This window comes from Rhincodon typus, chromosome 6 (assembly GCF_021869965.1).
Source record: "Rhincodon typus isolate 14 chromosome 6, sRhiTyp1.1, whole genome shotgun sequence".
Taxonomy (NCBI): domain Eukaryota; kingdom Metazoa; phylum Chordata; class Chondrichthyes; order Orectolobiformes; family Rhincodontidae; genus Rhincodon; species Rhincodon typus.
Genome location: NC_063337.1, coordinates 66,016,449 through 66,034,381, shown reverse-complemented (window position 1 = coordinate 66,034,381; position 17,933 = coordinate 66,016,449). Strand labels below are relative to the sequence as shown.

General features: G+C 40.4%; 1 protein-coding gene across 1 annotated transcript in view; it reads right to left on the bottom strand.

Moving 5' to 3' along the window:
* Window positions 1–17,933, bottom strand: part of cldn10a (claudin 10a) — a 37,409-nt gene that overhangs the window by 3,263 nt on the left and 16,213 nt on the right. The window contains exon 2 of the mRNA XM_020513484.2: window positions 2,005–2,166. Coding sequence (XP_020369073.2) covers window positions 2,005–2,166 — 162 coding nt within the window. The remainder of the gene's footprint in view (window positions 1–2,004; window positions 2,167–17,933) is intronic.

Sequence of the window (17,933 nt, the reverse complement as noted above, 5' to 3'; positions counted from 1 at the left end):
ACAAAAACAAAGTTGCTGGAAAAGCTCAGCAGGTCTGGCAGCATCTGCAAAGGAAAAAACAAGATTAATGTTTCGGGTGCGGAACGGTAACCGGACCCGAAATGTTAACTCTGTCTTTTCCTTCACAGATGCTGCCAGACCTGCTGAGCTTTTCCAGCAACTTTGTTTTTGTTTACTTTAGCTATTTCTATTTTACATTTCCATAAAAGCTCTGATAATCTTTATTTTATATCTTTTTAAAATAATCCTTAACTTCATGAGTAAGGCATTGATGTGTCCTTTTTGCTGAGAATTTTTTCTCAACAGAAATTACTCTTCGTTCAACATTTTGAATGATTTCTTTACATGCTTCTGACTATCCACTTAACACCATGCCTTTTAGTCTCCTTACTCTATCAATGGTAGTCCGTTCTCCCCTCATATCTGTAATTGACTTTGTTGAAGTTGAAGATTCCTCTTTGTAATTGCAGTGTGTCATTTTCAAGCTTGACAAGGAATTCAATGGTGTTTAGATCACTATTTTGGGGTGGCACGGTGGTTCAGTGGTTAGCATTGCTGCTGCACAGCGCCAGGAACTCAGGTTCAATTCCAGCCTTGGGTGACTGTCTGTGTGGTGTTTGCACATTCTCCCCATGTCTGTGTGGGTTTTCTCTGGATGCTCCGGTTTCCTCCCACTGTCCAAAGATGCATAGGTTAGGTGGATTGGTCATGCTAAATTGCCCATAGTGTCCAGGGATGTGTAGATTAGGTGGGTTATAGGGGGATGGGTCCTCAGTAGGATGTTCTGAGGGTCAGTGTGGACTTGTTGGGCCAAAGGGCCTGTTTCCGTACTGTGGGGATTCTATTGATATCACTATATCACTATAACATTGCTAATTAAATCAGCTTCATTGCACAGTACTAGATTGGAGATCACTTTATTCCTAATTGATTGATCAATATATTGTTCCAGGAAGTTGTGACAAAGGCATTCTACAAGTACTTCTTCTAAACCACTCTTGTCAATTTGATCAGTTTAATTTATACGAAGGTTAAAGGTCCTACCATTATCACATTGCTGCTGTTATAAGCTTCAATAGTTGGTTGTTTAATGCTCTGCCCAATGTTATAATATTGTTAGAGGGCCTATAATTTACTCTCATTAGCATTTCTGACTTGCCATTCCTAATTTTCACCTATATTCATTCTAATATTTTTCTAATGTTCTTATGTTATTTTTTACCCAAGAGCTATCCTTCCTCCTGTGCCTGTCTTTATAAAATATTGTGTAACCTGGAACAAGGTTTTTCAATGTTGTTCTCTTTGTAACTATGTCCTGTGTAATCGTAATTAAAGCAAAACCATTTACCTCTATTATAACAAGGCATAGGGCTGGATGAACACAGCAGGCAAGACAGCATCAGAGGAGCAGGAAAGCTGACATTTTGGGTCTGGACCCTTCTTATCTCTATTGATGCCATTAGTTCATCTCCCTTATTGCAGATTCTTTGTTTATTCAGTAAAATGCCAACTCTTATCAAGGTGAAATGCTCAGAGCCATTGTTTTTCAGTAGTTGTTTCTTACCATACTTTGTTGAAAATCCTTGTCATTTTCTAGTGTCTTTACTTAATGACTCAGTAACACATTGTCATAAGCCTCAATTTATGTGACTGGCAACTCTTAGTGGAATAGTGCAATAGTATTAGAACAAAGCTTGTGGAGGAGCAGGATAACCTGGAAGATAATTTCCTGACTTAATATTTAACTGCACATGTGCAAGAAGTAACTGTTCAGATAAAAATTCACAGAACTAATCTGTTAATTCTATTTCTAGCTCCACAGATGCTGCCACACCTGGTCAATAAATAGTTAAAAATGATGGCCTTCCATCACCTTCTCAAAAGTACATGGGAATGTGTAATAAATAGTACATTTTCTTTCGGAATTGTTTTCTGAGTAAAATGTGAACTGAAAACCGCGGAGAATTGGATACAGTTTTCTCACACACCAATGGTCAATCTTACCAGAGAAAATGAAAAGAACTCCTGCACAAAAAGCAATTCTTCCTTTAATCGTTTCTGAGCCTCCAATTCTTGTACATTTCATCCCCACCAATGAAATTATGACACCAAAAAATCCTAGACAAACAGCAGTAATCATGAGACCTCTACAGACCTGTATGTAAGCTGAAAGAAAAACAAACCAAGCATTAGCACCATTTCAAGTATTTAGTGAGGATGTATTTGCTACTTACTGCATTAGAAATAAGGACTTAGAGTGATGTGAAAGGCCTTTTTCTTTTTAAACGTAGTGACAAGTCAGCTTTTTTTAGTGATGTACTTGCTGTAGTGATAAACCCAAAAAGCACAGTACAAAGGGATGAGTAAATCATGGAAGAATGGCTACGTATTACCAAACATAGATATTAAAGCCTGTAGGAGGTAGGGGTGACTAAGGGAAGGAAAGGCTTGCATTGTTTTAGCTTACAGTAGGAAATAAATCTGTGTTACAAATCTACTTTTTTCTGAATTGGGATTTCACTTACAAGCAGAAAGCAGTTTTGAGAAAGTAATATATTCTTTGACTTATATTGACTTGGATGAGGAAAATGAATGTACGGTCACTAAGTTTGCAGATGACACAAAAACAGGCGACAAGGCAAGTGGTGAGGATGACACAAAGATTTTGCGGAACAATATGGACGGTTTAAGGGAATGGGCAAAAATTTGGCAGATAGAAGATAATATCGGAAAATGTGAAGCTATGCAGTTTGACAGGAAGGAGCTAAGTATTGTTTAAATAGAAAAAGATTGAAGAAAACTACAGCTCAGAAGTCCTCAACCACGAATCACAAAAAGCTAGCATACAAGATCAGCAGCTAATAGGGTAAGCAAATGGTATATTTTCCTTTAATTCAAAGGGAATTGAGTATAAAAGTACAAAGTCTTACTAAAACTATACAAGAAAGTTGTCAGTACACAGCTGGAATTCTGTGAACAGTTTTGGACCCTTTATCTAAAACATATACTGGCACTGGAGCACTCCAGAAACAATTCATAAGACTGATACCATGCACAGAAGGATTGTCTTATGAGAAGAGGTTGAGTAGGTTGGGCCTGTGCTCATTGGAGTTTAGTAGAATGACAGATGACATTATTGAAACATACAAGATTCTTAGGGGACTTGACAGGATAAATGAGGAAAGACTGCTTCCCCTTGAGGATGTATTTAGGACCAGAGGGCATAAGGGATCCCACACTTGAAACAGATGAGGAAAATTTCTTCTCTCAGAGAGTATTGAATTTGTGGATTATTTACTGCAGAGGCCGGCTAGATCATTTAGTACATTCAAGACTGAAATAGATTGATTTTTAATTGGTGACAGAATATTTATATCCTTGTAGAGAGGTTAATGTGAAGTTACAAGAGACGAAGGTCATGCAAGGGAACTAATTTCCAATGGTAGATTGCTTGAATCAATTTGCTTAGACATGGTAAGACACACCTTCAGAACACGTGGACTTAAATTCAAGCCTTTTGGCCCAGAGATAGGGACACTACCACTGTAAACAAGAGCTCTACAACTTCCAACTGTACACTGGCAGCAAGGGCATGTGGCCACTGTCTATATTGCAGAAATCAGAAGTGAACATTTGATAGTAGCATTAAATAATAAATGAACATCTAGCGGTGAGTTTGGGCAGAACCTCATGAACAAATGAAATATGGGACGATACTGTTGGTTGAAAGGGTGGATGAAGAAGTTAGTTAATTAAGGAACCAGTTTATACTTTTTTTTCTGTACCTGGTCTCAGCTAACTCAGAACACATAATTCAAGACATGGGTGGCATGGTGGCTCAGTGGTTAGCATTCCTGCCTCACAGCGTCAGGGACTCATGTTCCATTCCACCCTTGGATGATTGTCTGTATGGAGTTTGCACATTCTCCCTGGGTTTCCTTCCACAGTCCAAACATGTGTATGTTAAGTGGATTGGCCATGATATTGTGCCCAAGAATGTGCAGACTAGGTGGATTAACCATGGGAAATGCAGTGTTATGGGGATGGGGGTGGGTCTGGGTGAGATGCTCTTTGGAACATCAGTGTGGACGTGATGGGCTGAATGGCCTGCTTCCACACTGTAGGGATTCTATGGCCAATGCAACTTGGTGTAGAGTGCTGGAAGTTGGGTGAGTAAGGGGACCTTACGGCTTTTCTAAAAATCAAGTTTTGTATTTCATACAATTCTGGTTGCCACACTACCGAAAAGATGTGGATGCTTTGGAGACGGTACAGAAAACGCTTACCAGGATATTCCCTAGTTTGAAGAGTATTATCTATGTGAAGAAATTGGACGAGTTTGTTTTGTTTCCACTTGAACATTGGAAGCTGAGGGGTGACCTGGTTGAAGTATACAAATTATAAGAGGCACAGATAGAATAGATAGGCAGTCTTTTACCCAGGGTAGAAATGTCAATTACTAGGGGATGTAGGTTTAAGGTAAAAGAGCGAATGTTTAAAGGAGATGTGAGGGGCAATTTTTTTTATACAGAGAGTGGTAAGTGCCTGGAAAGCGCTGACAGAGGAGCTGTCAAAACAGATACAAAAGCAATGTTCAAGAGGCATCTTGATAAATACTTGAATAGGCAGGGAATAGAAGGAATACAGACTGCATAGAGCCAAAACGATTTTAGTAAAGAAAGGCATCATGTGTTGGCGCAGTCTTGGTGGGCTAAAGACTAAGGATTCTGCCATTTACTGTATACCACCTTCCTGCATTAGACCTACCAAAATGCATCCCCTTGCATTCGTCCAGATTAAACTCCATTTACTATTTCTCCGCCCAAGTCTCCACCCTATCTGTATCCTGCTGTGTCCTCTGGCAATCCTCCTCACTAGTCACAGCTCCCCCAATCTTTGTGTCATTCACAAACTTATTAATCAAGCCACCTGAATTCTCCTCCAACTCATTTATATATACTACAAACAACAGGGCTCCCAGCAATGATCCCTGCGGAACACCACTGGTCACAAACCTTCAGTCTGAAAAATGCCCTTCCAGAACACTCGCTGTCTTCCAAAACTAAGTATTCATCTTACCAGCTCACAGCAGATCCACTGTGGCTTCTCCTTTTGTATTAAACTGCCATGCGGGACCTTGTCAAAGACCTTACATATAGAAAACATCGACAGCCATGCGCTCATCAATCGTCTTTGTCACTTCCTCAAAAATCTCAATCAAGTTTGTGAGACATGACCTTCTTCACACAAAGCCATGCTGCCTATTGCTAATAAGTTCATATTTTTTCCAAATGTGAATAAATCATATCTCTAAGAACCTTCTTGAAATATCTCCCTGCCACTGATGTAAGGCTCACAGGCCTGTAATTTCCTAGATTATCCCTGTTGCCTCTTTTAAATAAAGGAATATCGTTTGCTATTCCCCAATCCTCTGAAACTTCTCCTGTGACTAAAAAGGATACAAAGATTTCATACAAGGCCCCAGCTATTTCCCCACCTGACTTCCTTAGCCTACTGGGTGAAATTCATCAGGTCCTGGGGACTTGTCAACCTTTTCAAACACCCAACAAGGCATGGTGGCTCAGTGGTTAGCACTGCTGCCTCACAGCACCAGGGACTCGTGTTCGATTCCACCCTCGGATGAATGTCTGTGTGGAGTTTGCATGTTCTCCCTGTGCCTGTGTTGGTTTCCTCTGGGTGCTCCAGTTTCTTTCTATAGTCCAAAGATGTGGAGGCTAGATGAATTGACTATGCTAAATTACCCCTAGTGTTCAGGGATGTGCAGGCTAGGTGAGTTTCAGGGGGATGGGTCTGGGTGGGATGCCCTGAGGGTCAGTGTGGACTTGTTGGGCAGAGGGGCCTGTTTCCACAGTGTATGGAATCTATGGATTTCCATTTTTATATTGACATGCCCTAGAATATCAATATGCCCTCTTAAGACTTAACATCCACCATGTCCTTTTCCTTTGTGAACACCAATGCAAAGTATTTGGTAAGGACCACACCTAATTCCTCTTGTTCCATGCATAAATTCCCTCCTTTGTTCTTGAGTGGACCTATCCTTTCCCTAGCTACTTTCTTGTTCCTTATATATGAATAAAATGTGTTTGTATTTTCCTTAATTCTTTTTGCCAAAGACATGTCATGGCCCCTTTTAGCCCTCTTAATTTGAGTTCTTTCTTGTGATCTTTGTATTCTTTGAGGAGTCTGTCTGTCTTCACTTTCCTAAACCTTATATATGCCTCCTTTTCCTTTTTGACTCAACTCTTAATTTCTCTTGTCATCCAATGTTCCCAAATCTTGCCATCCTTATCCTTCATTTTCACAGGAGCATGGTGGTCCTGAACTCTAATCAAATGGCCTTAAAAAGATTCCCACATGCCAGATGTGAATTTGTCCTCAAACAGCCATCCATAACATCCCCCCATTCCTTCCTAATATTATTAGCCTTCCCCAGCTTAGTACTTTTGCCCAAAGTACTCATATCCTATCCATAAGTAACTTAAATCTTACAGAATGATGGTCACTGTTCCCGAAATGATCCCCTGCTGAAACATTAATCATCTGGCCAGGCTCATTTCCCAATATCAGCCCTAGTATGGCCCCGTCCCTCATTGGACTATTTACATGATGTTTCAAAAAACCATCCTGGACGCACCTAACAAATTCTCCCAAATCCAGGCCCCTGGCACTGAACGAGTTTAGGTGAAGTTAAAATCACCCACCACACCACAATAATCCTGTTGTTTTTACATTATTCCATTATCTGTCCACATATCTGTTCCTCTATCACTCGTCAGCTGTTGGGAGGTCTGCATCCTTCCTATTCCTTAGTTCTATCCATATGGTCTCGCTGGATAAGCCCACAAGATGTCCTCTCTCAGTGCAGCTGTCATATTCTAACTGATCAGTAATGTAACTCCTCCACTTCTTTTACATGCCTCTTCACCACTTCTGAAACATTTAAATGCCAGAAGGTTAAGCTGCCAGCCTTGTCCCTGTCTCAACCAAGTCGCTATTAGCTACAACATTGTAGTTCTATGTATTAATCCAAGCTCTAAATTCATCTGTCTTCCCATTTGTACTCTTCACATTAAAACAAATACACTTCAGACGGCCAGTCCCATCACATTCAATAACTTTCCCCTGTCTGTTCCTCCTCTTAGTCTTACTGGCCTTAGTCTCAGGCTCCTCTTTGGTCATTTTACTGCTGACCTACTGCTCTAGTTCCTGCTCCCCTGCCACAATATTTAAACTCCTGAGTGGGACTAGCAAACCTCTCTGCCAGGATATTTGTGCCCTTTCAGTTTAGATATAACCCGACCTTCTTGTGCAGGTCCCACCTGTGCCAGAAGACATCCCAGTGATTCACATACCTGAAGCCCTCCCTCCTACACCAGTTCTTTAGCCACATATTTATGTACTATTCCTAGCCTCACTGGCATTTCGCACAGGAAGTAGTCCTGACACTGTAAACCTAAAGGTCTTGCTATTCAACTTCCCACCTAAACTTTCTTTGCAGGACCTCATCTCTCTTTCTGCCTATGTTGTTGGGACCAATATGGACCAAAACCTCTGACTGCTCACCCTTCCCATTCAGAATATCCTGTGCCTGTTCAGATTCATCCTTGACCTTGGCACCAGGGAGGTAAATACCATCCTAGAGTTTTACTTGTAGCCACAGAAATGCCTATCTGTGCCCCTGACTGTACAGTCTTCTTTTACTATTGCTCGCCTACACTTTGACCCTCACTGCTGTACACTCATGGTGACACTTATATGGCTGCTGCTGTTGCTTTCCCCTGAGATGCTCACCCCCACAGCAGTATCCAAAAAGTTTGAAATGTTCAATGTTCAAACCAGTTTGAGAGGGAATGGCCCCAGGGGACTCCTGCACTGCCTGCCTACTCATGTTCCTCGACAATTCTTGTAAATCCCTGTACTCTCTACAGCAATTATGTCCTTCCTGTAATCTAGCGACCAGAACTACATACAAAACTTTGACTTATGCTCAGAGTGCTGGGAGTTGGGTGAGTAAAGGGGTTTCAGTAAAGAGTATGAGGGCCTAAACAGTAAGATGAAAGGTTTGTGATTTATATATATTAAATAATTTTTGTTAGAGTGTTTTCCTAAAGGAATATAGGTTATTTTTCATAGAATCATACAGTACAGTAGAGGTCCTTCAGCCCATTGAGTCTGAGCCTCCAAAAATACATGACTACCATCACTAGCCCCAATTTCCTGCATTAAACCCATGGCCATGAATGGTATAACACTTCACCTGTTCATCCAAGTTGTTTTTAAAGGTTATGAGATTTCCCACCTCGACTACCCTCCTAGCTAGCGCATTCAAGAACTCCACCATCCTTTGGGTGAAGCATTTTCCCCTAATGCCCTCTAAACCAGTTGTCTTTCAATTTAAAATTATAACCAATTTTTATTAACCCTTCGACTAAGGAGAACACTTGTTCACCCTGTCCATGCCCGTTATGCTCTTACATGGCTGTATCAGGTTCCCCCTCCAATCTGCTCCAGGGAAAATAACCCATGCTTATCCATCTCTCTTCAAAGGCAACATCCCAGGTAACATCCACCTTTGCACCCTCTCCAGGGTAATCACATCCTTCCCATTGCATGGTGACTGTAACTGCACACAGTATTCCAGCTGTGGCCTAACCAAGATTCTGTACAGCTCCAACATGACCTTGCTGCTCTTATAATTCACGCCATGACTGATAAAGGCAAGCATTCCCGATGCCTTCTTATCTACTCAATGAACATGTCCTGTTACCTTCAGGGATCTGTGGACAAGCACCTCAAGATTTCTCTGTTTCTCTGAGCTTCCTCATGTGTTGCTATTCAAAGAGTACTCCCTTGTTTTATTCCTTCTTCCAAAGTGCATCACCTCACATTTATTAGGATTAAATTCCATCTGCCACTGAAATGCCCATCTGACCAACCCGCTTATATCCTCTTTTAACCTAACACCTTCCTCCTCACTGCCAAACACATGGACAATCATGGTGTCATCCACAAATTTTCTTCTCATTATCCCCCTAACCCCACACACCACCAACATTCTCATGTGCATCATTTATGAATATCACAAACAATAAGGGACCTAACACTGATGCATGAGGCATGCCTCTGCACAGCAGGCTCCAGTCACACCATCAGCCTTCTACCATCATCCTCCCTGTCATTTGTCATTAGAACCAATTTTGAGTGTAATGCCAAGTTACCCTTGATCCTATGAGCTTTTACCTTCTTTATCAGTTTTGCATGTGGGACCTTGTCAAATACCTTGCTGAAATCCATTTAAAGTACAACAACTGCCCTACTCTCATTCAAACACTTGGTCACCTCCTGGAAACACCAGATTTGTTAGGCATGACCTTTCTCTGACAAAGCCACAATGACTATCCCTGATCAAATCTTGCCTTTCTAAATGTGTTTTGAAATTCTTCAAATTATGTTATATTTCATTAGATTGATTTACTTTATTTTATTTTCATTTCTTTTAGAGTCATACAGTCATAGAACTGTACAGCATGGAAACAGACCCTTCAGTCCAACTCATCCATAAATATTCTAAATTAATCTAGTCCCATTTGCCAGTATTTGGCCCATATTCTTCTAAACCCTTCCTATTCATATATCCATCTAGATGCCTTTTAAATGTTGTAATTGTACCAGCCTCCACCATTTCCTCTGGAAGCTCATTCCATGCATGCACCACCCTCTGTGTGAAAAGGTTGTCCCTTAGGACGCTTTTAAATCTTTACTCTCTCACCTTAAACCTCTACCTTCTAATTTTGGACTCCCCTATCCCGGGGAAAAGACCTTGGCTATTTACCCTATTTATGCCCCTCGTGATTTTATAAACCTCTATAAGGTCACCCCTCAGTCTCTGATTCTCCTAGGAAAATAGCTCCAGCCTATTCAGCCTCTCCCTGTAGCTTAAATCCTCCAACCTTGGTGACCCTTTTATTCAATAAACTTCTATTTTATTATTAAATCCAAATCTATAGCCTTATGTGCTTATGTTACAGTGAAAGGCCACCATGTTAAATGAAAATTAAATTATCTATTAAGCCAGATTTCACTCTGGGATCTGACTTGTCCAGTAGTAACATCAGTTGAGACGATAACATTGATGTCTTGTATGTTTTCAGCATTATATCCCTGTTTGTTGTACTCAATACCTCACCCAGTGAAGGAAAGCATTCTATATACCTTGAATAATTGTTCTGCTACCTTCAGGAACCTGTGAACATAAACTCCAAGGTCTCTCACTTCCTCTAATCCTTCCAAAAATTTTCCATTTATTGTGTATTCCCTTGCTTTGTTTATCCTCCCTAAATGTATAATCATGCACTTTCCCAGATTGTATTGCATTGCCACTTTCAATTATTCAACAAAACCATTGATATTATCCTTCAGTTGACAGCCATTCTTTTCACTATTAACTATGTAGCCAGGTTTTTTGTCTGCAAATGTCTCAATTATGCTTCTTATTTAACTCTGAATCATTCATATATATCAAAAATAATCAGATGCCCAGCACTGAGCTCTGTGGAACATCACTGGAAACTCTTTTCTTTTTGCAAAAACCATCCTTTGACAATTACCCTTCGCTTCCTGTCACTGAGCCAATTTTGGATCCAACTTGTCACATTCCACTGGGCTTTAAATTTTTTGACCAGTCTGACAAAAGTGACTTTGTAAAATATTTTAAGAAAATCCATGTAGACAACATCTACTGCCCTATCCTCATTAATTTTTCTTGTCACTTCCTCAAAAAATTAATCTAAGTTAATAAGTTGTGACCTTCCTTAACAAAGCTATGCTGACTATACCTGATTGATCCATGCCTCTACAAATAACAATGAGTCCTATTTTCTAATATAAATTCCAGAAATTTTTCCACCACCCAAATCAGACTCACCGGTCTATTAGTATTTGATCTATTCCTCACAAAACAGTTTGAATAATGGTACAATGTTTGCATTAGGGTTGGGGTTAAGTCCCTCATCTGTATCTAGTAAGGATTAGAAATTGAGCTTCCATTATTCCCTCCCTGGTTTCCTTTATCAGCTGAAGACGCAATTCATCTGCCCCAGTGATTTATGAAAAAGTTACCTGGATATTTTGTATGTGGAATGGGCAGTTTGTCATTAATGAAAGGTAGGAGAGACTAGGCTTATATCCACTGGAGTTTAGAATCAAAATAGTCAAATTCACTGAAATAAATAAGATTCTGAGGAGTCTTGACTGGATAAATCTGGATAAAAACCCTTCCTGAAATGGAAGAATCTAGAACTAGGGATCACTGTTTAAAAATCAGGGGTCACCATTTAAGATAGAGATGAAATGAACATTGTTCTCTTGATGGTTGCAAATCTTTAGAACTCACTACCTCAAAAGGCAGTGAAAGCAGAGGCTTTGAAACTTTTTAAAGCTGAGGCACATAGGTTCATGATAAGCAAAGGGCTGTAAGGTTATTGGGGTTGATGGCAATATGAAGTTTTCAGACAAACTATGATCTTATTGAATGATGGACTAAGCTGAAGGGACCTAACCATGCTCCTAATTCACAAATAGATTTTAAAATGACTATCACTATTACCCATAGATAAAAAGCATACACTGGCTATGTTAAAACAGCAGGGTAATTTTCAACTTCCTTCCTGACCACAGGAGAGATGTTAAAGGACTGGAGAATTGCCAATGTGGCAACAGCCAATTCAGAAAGTGAGCAAGGGATAAACCAGGAAACTACTGGCCAGTCAATCTAATCTGGGTGGTGGGGAAAATTGGAAAGAATTTTGAGGGACAGAATTAATTTGCACTTGAAAGAGGCAGGGATTAATAAGAACAATCAGAATGGTTTTGTTAGGGGGAGGTCATGTCTGACCTACTTGATTGAATTTTTCGAAGAGGTGACTAGATGTGTTAATGAGAACAACACTTTTGATGTAGTCTACTTGGACTTCAGCAAGGTTTTCGATTAGGTCCTACATAGGACACTGGTATCAAAGGGTGGGTGCTCATGGAATCCAAGAAAATTTGGCAAACTAGACGCAGAATTGGCTGAGTTCCAGGAAGAAGTTGATGGTCAAAGGCTGTTTTTGTGACTGAAAATCTATGTCCTCTGGGATTCTGCAGGAATCAGTGATGGGCCCCCTGCTCTTTGTGGTTTATATGGATGATTTATCCTTGAATGTGGGATGGTTATTCAGTAAATTCCCAGATGATGTGAAAATTGATGGTGGGGTAAATAGTGAATAGGATGGGCTGATCACATTGGCTTATCAGTGGCAGAAGTAATACAAACTAGATAAATGTGAGGTGATGCACTTGGGCAGAACAAACAAGGTGAGTGGATACATAATGAATGTAGTCTGTGGATACAAGAGATTTGGGGTGTGTATGTCCATTGGTCCCTTAAGATTGAGGGATACATAGATAAGGTGGTGAAGAAGGCATACTGTATACTTGCCTTTATTAGCTGAGGCATAGACTTCTTAGAGCAGGGACGTTGTGCTGGAATGTTGGTTAGATCACAGCTTGAGTACTGAGTGCATTTCTGGAATCCAATTTGTAGGACAGAAGTGATTGCACTGGAGAAGATGCAGGGGCTGTTTACCAGGATATTGCCTCATCTGGAGCATGAGATTTAAAGGGAAATTGGGTAGACTGGGGTTGTTTTCCTTAGAGTACAAGAGACTAAGGGGAGACATGAATGAGAAATATAAAATTATGAGGGGTATAAATAGGGTATACAGGAAGAAACCTTCCCCCTTGTTGGAAGGATCAATGACCACAGGGAATGGATTTAAGGTAAGAGACAGGTGGTTTAAAGGGAATGTGAGAAAGTCATTTTTCACCCAGATAGTTATGGGATTCTGGAACTCACTGCCTGTAAAAGTGGTAGAGGTGGAAACCCTAATAACATTTGAGAAGTATTTAAATGTGTATTTATGATGCAAAGGCATACAAGGCTAGGAACCAAATGCTGGAAAATGTGACTAAAATTGTTAGGTGGTTGCTTTTGACCGGCGTGGACATGATAGTCCAAAGGGTCTTTTTCTGCGCTGTAGGTCTCTATGACTCTGACAATTAAATGCTAATTGAAATGTATTGTACAGGAAAATAGATATTTGAAAGATGATGTTCAAGAAACTATATTCAGTGAACAGGAGATACCCTGATGGTGGTCTGGCTACTCAATTCCAAACTGGAAAGATGTCTGTATTAAATTGGTGGGCTCCTCATTAATACATCCAAATGAGGGCCCTGATCATCTTTCAATGAACTGTCTGATTTGTCATGTCTATAATAGGCCCACAAATCATGGATCATCAGAATGTCATCAAATCTAGAGTAGAACAATAATCAGCTAATCTCAGCAAATCACTATGTTCACTTTGGGTTCTAAAGCACCATATTTGATTTTTAAAATATACAGCTGGTTTAGTAGACATTAGACAAGAACACAAGAATAGAAAGAGCTTTCACTAAACTTCTAGCTCATGTGCAATGTTGTGCATGTGGCATGCTGTGCATGTCTGTACAACAGCCACACTTCCTTCCTCCGTCAGTTCTCAATTGCACTTCTCCTAGACCATGACTCAGATGAGATCACAAAGATAAGGAGTGACAAGGCCATGTATAGAATTAAAAACAAAAATGATCATTTTAAAATGAAGGCATTGCTTTCTGGGAACCAATGTAGGTCAGTCAGCACAGGGGTGATTTGGAAACAAACTTTGCTGTGACTTAAAAATGGTCAGTAGCATTTTGGTTAGCCTTGAGTTTATGGAAGGTACTATATGAGAGAACAGCCAAGTGTGCATTGAAATAGTTGAATCTGGAGTTAACAAAGCTTCAGCAGCATATGATCTAAATGAAGGGCCAAGTGTTTTTTAACTTATTCCTGAGACATGGGCATTTCTGGCTCGGCCAGCATTTATTGACCATCCATAGTTGTCCATGAGAAGGCACTGGTGAGCTGCCTTCCTGAACTGCTGCAGTCTCTTTGGTGCAAAGGTTTGGTAAAATTGCCACAGTCCCAGCAGACCATAGAGCTGCTCTCTCACCAGAGAAAGATGACTGAAGATGAGTTTAACTTGAGGGTCAACATGCCTCAGGAGAGGGGTGTGGTTGAGAAAGCAGAACATTCAATGTGACTTTAGCTGGTGCAGGAATTGAACCCACACTGTTGGCATCACTCTGCACCCTCAACTATCATTCCAGCTAACTGATCTTCTTTCATTTGGTGTTGGGAATTCCAGGATTTTGAACAAGTGACACTAAAGGAATGGAGATATATTTCCAAGTCAGCATGGTGAATGGCTTGGAGAGGAAATCGCAGGTGTGGTGTTCCCATGTATTTGCTGCAATTGTCCTTCTAGATGGAAGTGGTCATGGAAGGTGCCGTCTGAGGAACATTGGTGAGTTACTGCAGTGCATCTTGTAGTTAGCACACACTGCTGCTGTGGAGTGTCTGTGGTGGACAAAGTCAATTTTTATCAATGTGGTGCCAATTAAGTGGGTTGCTTTGTCCTGGATGGTAAGAAGCTTCCTGACTGATGTTGCAGCTGCAATCATCCAAGCAATTGAGGTGTATTCCATCACATTCATCACTCGTGCCTTGTAGATGGTAGACAGGCTTTGGGAGTAAGGAGGTGAGTTACTCACTTCAAGATTCCCAGCCTCTAACATGCTTTTATAGCCATTGTATTTACGTGGCAACTCCAGCTGTTTCTAGTCAATGGTAATCCCAAGGATGTTGATAATGGGAAATTCAGTGATGGTAATGTCATTAAATGTCTTGAGTAGGTGGTTAGATTATCTCTTGATGGAGATGGTCATTGCCCGGCATTTGTGTGGCATGGATGGTTGATGTCACAAAGCTGGCAATAGGTGATTTTTGTGATGACATGAATAAGAATTGGGAAACTCAGTATTGAGTTAAATATGACACTGAGGTTACAAAGTTACAAACTTTATTGAGCACCATAGAAAGCATTCTACCCTGATGCATCATAGCTTGGTATGACAACTGCTGTGCCCAGAACCATAAGAAACTACACAGAGTTGTGAACACAATCCAGTCCAGCATGCAAGCCAACCGTCCATCCATTGACTCCATCTAAATTTCTTGCTGCCTCGGGAAGGCAGCCAACATAATCAATGTCTCCTCCCACCCCAGTTATAATCTCTTCCAATGTCTTCCGTCAAGTAGAAGATACAAAATCTTAAACAGACAAACCAACAAATTCAAGAACAGCTTCCTCCCTGCTGTTATTAGACTTCTGAATGGACCTTTCAAATTTTGAAATTAATATTCATTTTGCTCTTTGTGTACCTTCCTTGCTCTGTTCTATTTACCGTAATGCAATTTATTTTGGTGTGATCTGCCTGTACTGCGAACAAAACAAAGCCTTTCACTGTACCTAGGTACATGTAACAATAATAAATCAAATCAAATCAAACACATTGGCTTAATTCATCAAGTCTGTTGCCAGGGAGAGGGATGAAGACAGTTGGTCAAGGAGGGAGTTTAGAGTGAAGACAGATAACAATGACTTCAGACTTCCCAGTACTTAGTTGGGGGAGATTTCTGTTCATCCATTACTGGATACCAGATAAATGATCTGATGATTTGGTAGCAGTAATAAAATTGATACAGGTGGTAATAAGGTAAAGCTCAGTACCATCAACATATGTGGAAAAATCAATGCTATGATTTTAGATAAATTCACTGAGGACACTATATAAACGAGAAAAAGGAAGGGGCCAAGGACACATCCTTGGGGCTGCAAAGGTAAAAATGTGGAAGCAGAAACAGAAACTATTGGAAGTGGTTCTCTGGCTACAGTTAAATAGAGAAGCATGGAATAAGACGATGAACGAGTGTTAGTCCTTTCCCAATTAATTGTATCAGGCTATCACAGACAAATTATACAAAAAAACTGGCGGAATTCTAAAGTTTGGTCAGTTGAACTGATCATTCACTCAGCCTAGACGAGATGCCTTCTTAAACATGAATACCGAACACTCTGAGGAAGAGACAATTGCTTTCTATTTATAATATGTGTGGGCTTAAATCTATAAATGGTGCAATAAAGTGGATAAATCTTGTTCTCTGTCTGTACAGATATAGCAGGAGGAGGAGATGCTGACTTCTTGTGAGCCATCTGGGGAATAGGTTATTTCTATTAGAAGTTGGAAAGCTCAGTTTGATATTAGATGTTCATCTTGATACACTTGACCAGTACTGAATTTCTACAGTTAAATCAGACCAAATGATGCATTCCAACATATTCTTCATGAGTAGAACATAGACTATATAAGAAACAATGCATTTACAATAATCCTTGAAGAATGAAGCCATTGTTGCCATCAGAATACATATTAGGTATCCCTTTCAGAACTAGAGAGGCACTTTCTGTATGACAGCGGGTGCTCATTACCAGTAATGTTGCTACTATTCAAAGCGGACTTGCTTCTGTAGAAACTTAATCTTTCAGTTGAGCCAGATACTAACTCCAAACAATGATGTAAAGTTAACTAATACCACAAGTGTTCACTTGATTTACTGGAGACAATTTCTCTTCTGCTGGAGTAGAGAATGCAAGTAATGCAGGCTGCCTCGCTATGAAAGAGAATTGTTTAAAACTTGCTTCAAGGCACAGCAGTTATTGACCAGGAACATTTGAACAGTTGTGCATCCTGCCTCTGGTGCAGCTGGAGCCACAAGGGAATGCATCATGTAGCAGGGTTAGGAGCAAGAGGAATTGTGCACAATAACACGTGAGCATTTGAGGAAATATAATGCCATTAAATTTACATTTGTTACTCAAATTCACATAATGTATTCCTTTGCAACATTTTCCAATGTTGCCTCCTGTCAGTGACTGGTGATTGATGTACAAGGCAGTTAGTTCCGGAAAGGGTTAACTGACATCATGAGATTAGCTCCACCCATTATATCATAAAGGACTGTGTCTGGGGTATGGGTGGCTGCACGCCCTTTCAGTTATTAGAAAAGTCTTTTGTTGTGCTTTTGGTTGCCCCTCAGCCCCAGCTTCTGATATTTGGGCATCCAGTGTAGAGGGTTGTGGGAACTTGGAGGACTTTTCCTTGTGGGTCTGTTTGTGGACCTGGCCAAGTTGGCCATTCATAAGCCCAGACAGAGGGCAGTGGAGGGGTCATAATTGCTGACTGTCTGCCCCTCTTCCACAGCTACATTCGTGCCTGGGTGTTGTTGGAGAAGGAGTATGCAACATCCCTCAATACTCTCAATGCTTTTAGAGAAAGGTATGCACCACAGGGAGTGGAATGCCTTATTTCCTTGTCCAACTCCATTTTGATTTAGCATCCTCCCTCTCTCCCTACCTCTCCCTTTGGTAGTCTGAACTGCCCTTAATGGGCTTTGCATGTAATCTGGTGAGTTGGAAACATGGGTAATTTAGTGGTGGTGGATAATAGGTGAAAAGTTCCATAGGTGATTTGGAGTAGGGAAAAATGCTGTTTGGTTGTGTGATAACATCTCCAAATAATTAATAAAAGAGAAATAAAAACAGAAGTTGCTGGAAAAGCTCAGCAGGTCTGACAGCATGTGTGGAGAGAAATCAGAGTTAATGTTTCGGGTCGAGCGGACCCTTCCTCAGAACTCTTATGTTTAACATGTAATCTCACAAAAGTCTCACATATATCGCAGCAGTAATGTAACCAGCTACTTAGATATTATGTTGAAAACAAATTCTGTTTCTCAAGAATGCACCCTAAGACTTCGTGTGTGTATCCCTTCCCCACTTGGCCTCAGTAAAATTGTCTTACGTCAATAATAATGGTGGCATTGAATCTACCCAAGGCTTCTCAGTTCGCATCAACAAATATGTGTACTCATATAAATATACAAT